At 37.3% G+C, this 4285-nt stretch overlaps 1 protein-coding gene across 1 annotated transcript in view; it reads right to left on the minus strand.

The window, feature by feature from the left end:
- Window positions 1-516: 516 nt before the first annotated feature.
- The window catches only part of LOC102199619 (G-protein coupled receptor 56-like), a 12484-nt gene continuing 8715 nt past the window's right edge, over window positions 517-4285 (minus strand). The window contains exons 10-12 of the mRNA XM_005726320.2: window positions 1270-1363; window positions 839-1167; window positions 517-752 (exon numbers count right to left, since the gene is read on the minus strand). Of these exons, the coding sequence (XP_005726377.2) occupies window positions 628-752; window positions 839-1167; window positions 1270-1363 (548 nt within the window). The 3' untranslated portion in view covers window positions 517-627. The remainder of the gene's footprint in view (window positions 753-838; window positions 1168-1269; window positions 1364-4285) is intronic.

Here is a 4285-nt window from a genome sequence, read left to right on the forward strand (position 1 = left end):
TGTATTCCATTTATTTCAACAAAGTAACTGTATTCTGAATACCACCTTTTTAAACGGTAACTGTAACGGAATACAGTTACTCATATTTTGTATTCTAAATACGTAACGGCGGTACATGTATTCCGTTACTCCCCAACACTGCTTGTGGCACCTGCCACCTGGTTAGACTTCTTATGTCAGGTCATGATGATGGAGTTGAATATTAACAGTATCAGTATCTGGGAAGATTTGGGAGATTAAATATAATGTATTTGAAAATACTCTTAATGTATATAGATCATTTAGAGATTACTCTAGTTGTTTTTCCTTTTTACCTGAAAGGTGCTATAAATAATAACTTAATTATAAGTAGGTACAGCACTAGGAACGATTTATCAGAAAGACCTCAAAGGGTGATGCAATGTAAACTCAAAGAGCCACTCATTACAACCAGGTTATACAGAAGAGCATCTCTAAGTGCACAATACATCAAAAGAAGCAAACAAAGCTTCAAATGACGCGTCAACTATTAAATCAGTCGTCGATTTTGATAGTCGACTAATCGTGGCAGCCCTATTGGTAATACTGAACTACATATCAATAGAAGCGCAACACCTAATATAGGTCATGGATAATGCATTAGTCTTTTCAGTTTCTGCTGTTGAAACTAGTAGTCATCATTTTCTGAGAGGAAGAGTCTCTGATTGATGAGTTATTTTCAGGTTGAGATTTTGACCAGGCCATCGCCACAGACCACAGGAAAATAAATACACCTGTGAAGAGAGAGACATAGTTTGTCAGTTCTTCTAGTAAATGATCAAAGTCCAGTTAATCCTTGACATGATGATCGCATACTAACCTTGAAGGGAGTTCAATACGGTGAATATGTAGATCCCAGCGAGTGAAACGTATGTAGTGCTGGCTAACCCCCAAGGTAACCCAAGCACACAGCTGAGGCCCAGCACTGTGACACAGTCCTTCCATAACCTCTTCTTTCTCTCTTTGTTTATCTTCTTCCAGTCACTGCTGCTTCCAAAGCTTCTATCACCCCTTCTTAGCTCCAACATCTTAAACACCACCAGCCCCAGCATGCAGGCATTGAACACAACCACCAAGAAAGGAAAGGCCACGGTAGTGATGTAGCTGACTACGAGAAGCTTTTGTTCAGACTCGTTGCTCATCCAGCACCTGCTCATTAATAAAGAAATTAAAAAAACAGCATGAATTTGCTAAGAAATAAAATCTCCTGGCTCACTCTAATATTAAGTGATATCAAAGATAGTTTCTTACATGTGTTGTGTTAAATTGCTGTTGCTGTATTTCAGAGTGTATTTGCCATAAACACGTGAAATCCCACAAACAGCTGCAACCAGTGTAGGAAAACCTGAAAACATGGAAGACAGAATTAATGTCAGCTGAATGTTCTTTAGGACAGCGTGAGGCATTATTGTCACTTTTTCTCTGCTGTAAGGTCCCTTTTCAAGCTTTTCCAGCACATTTACCCCCCAAAGAATGCAAATTTCAGTTCGCATCACCTCAGTAAGACCATGTGAAAATTAAAACAAATCATCCAAGGTGAACTTAAACATCTTTGTTGCCCTTTTGTTAAGACATAGAAAAACGCACCAGACAAACATACTGCAAAAGGAAATGGTCGCCTTAAATGCATATATTGTATAAACTCAAAATGCGCATTTCACTTAAGAATTAAGATGTGAAAATGTGATCAGATCAACTTGTTAGATATTCATTTCCTATTGAAAAAAACAAACAAAACAGAAATAAATATTGATGCTTCTTTCCTGTATGACACAAAAAATAGGAGACAGATGTTTGTTTGTTTTTTAAGTTAATTCCTAATAAAACTAACTGTAAGATGTTTAACTACATTGCTGTCTGCATTATTGCTGAAGTCCTAAATGATCACCTTTAAAGTGTTTGTGCTAATAACATCATGTACAGTCAGACAGGCATGGAGAACAGCACTGACTGCAAGAGGCTTTGAATAGATCACATAGTTCAATTCAATATATAAGACTTTAAGAACGCACAAGCATCTACTTAAATTTTTTTATTTAATCTATCATCTATGATATTATCACGTACAATTCTAATGCATTGTGGCGAGCTCAGACAAGGAGGAGACAGAGGGATCGTTTGGTCTTGCTTCCCACAGAGTTAGCCAGGGAGCACAGCCGTTTATTAGCATTCAACAGGAAACACAACGCTGCTAACTCAACTGCTCGGCGTAGCTCTAGCATAACAACAACCACAAGAAAAAGGCGCTCTCTCCACCCAGAAACACACAGTCGCAGAGAGAGAGAGCATCACCTGTAACCATGGCAACATAACGCTGCCGCCTGGAACAACAAAACATAGCTGTCAAACCCCAAACAGCCCTGACCCGCTACAGTATTTTGTTCATCTCCCTTAAATAAACAGGCAGCCTTAAAGTATGAAATATTCATTTATAAAAACACATATAAATGTATCTACTGTCTCAGTGGCTGAGACAGTAGATACAGGCCTTATTGTGGCCTCATTGTGAGCTTGAAGACATTTATAATGTTTAAGTAGTTTAATGTGTAGGTGCTGACAATAATCACATTGTGAATGAAGGCCGGGGAACTTTGGTAGCACGGAAACAAGTAGCTATTCTTTGTGACCATATGGATCGGTCCCTCATATTACCATTATTTCACCCAAAGGCACTAAGTTAATACTTAAAAAAGCTGCAGAAATACATAGAAATATAAACAGTACTTGGTGACAACTTTGCTTTTAGCCTTTAACCCTCTGGGGTCCAGGGTATAATTGGCCATTTTTGACTACTTTTTATTTGGTGTCTATATTTCACCTTTAAAAACGATTTATCTTGCCCATCTGTTATGTTCTCATTTTGACATACTGTATAAGCACAACTGATCTAAATTCAGACTTGAAATGCAAATAGAAATTGTGCATTTAAAAAAATATGCACAAGTTTTGCAAACAACAAAGTTATATGGTATTATTTACACCCAAAAATGCAACCAAGGCTCAGACGTTTTTATATAACCATTTAAAACTACTTACAGAACAGTAAGGTGTTCTGCACCAAATAGGAAGGCACACAAATTGTTTATACAACTCCAAAAAATAATTTGTATCCACTAAGACAGAGGAGAACAGCACAGGGATAAACCTGCAGGTCTGACAGCAGGTGTGTCACTCCTGTTTTCCACCTGGAGACAGCGTTTACACTGCGATCTGCCTTTTGTGGCTTTTTTGCAGCAACTGTGACATTCTCTAGTAGAAGTGACACACAAAACAAAACAACGACTACACTACACACTAACTACACAAGATAACACACTTGAGACTCCAAACATGGTAAACGTCACAAATCTATCACGTATCTATCAAAACTCACTTTCTCTTTCTTTCGCTCACTTGCTCTCTCTCGCTGGTGTCACTCCTAAAACTTCCCCCTCTTCCTAAACAACCAAATGCCAAATTTTTTGATTGGTCAAAATGGTACATTTTTCAAACCAATAGGGAAGGAGTATTTTTTCTTTTCCTTTTTTTCACTCCCAGGCTGAGAGTGATTGCTAGTGCTGTTTGTTCCCCCTGCAAACACCACTGTTTTATTAAGAAAAAAAACATTGCGTGTATTTTTTATCATACCTCTGGTTTTACATGGCCGATCAACACAATTTAAAAACTGGTGTATAGTTTGAAGTCCGCACTTTCGACCCAAATTGACATTTTGTTTTTACATTTTGCGACTCATTTTATTTCTCTATCTGATAAGAAAAGTATTCAATCAGAAAGTTATTTGTGGTGAATGACATAAAATTACACTTTCAAGCACTTTTAAGCACCACATCTGAAATTCAAGCACTTTTCAAACCTTGAAAAGACAATATTAAAATTCTATCATTTTCAAGGATTTCAAGCACCTGTACGAACCTTGTCCTTAAAATTTTGTGCCCCATGCTGACTGCACAGGTGATCTTACCAACAGCTGTTGATTCTAAACAACAGAATAAATTAGAATGACTAAAGCTGAACAATATACGATCGTCCATATCAGATCGTCTGTTTCACAGTATTATTATCTGAACTTAAAACACATCTCTCTTAGACAGCCCTTTCAGTTAAGGCCTAATTTATAACAGTGTCATTTAATTACTTTTAAAATACATACAAGAAAATTCATTTGCCCTAGTGTTTGGTCAGTGTCTGTTGTGCTTAAATACAGGGAGTGCAGAATTATTAGGCAAATGAGTATTTTGTCCACATCATCCTCTTCATGCATGTTGTC

The sequence above is a fragment of the Pundamilia nyererei genome, unplaced genomic scaffold (genome assembly GCF_000239375.1).
Source record: "Pundamilia nyererei isolate P.nyererei 1_Seehausen unplaced genomic scaffold, PunNye1.0 scaffold00019, whole genome shotgun sequence".
NCBI classification, from domain to species: Eukaryota; Metazoa; Chordata; class Actinopteri; order Cichliformes; family Cichlidae; genus Pundamilia; species Pundamilia nyererei.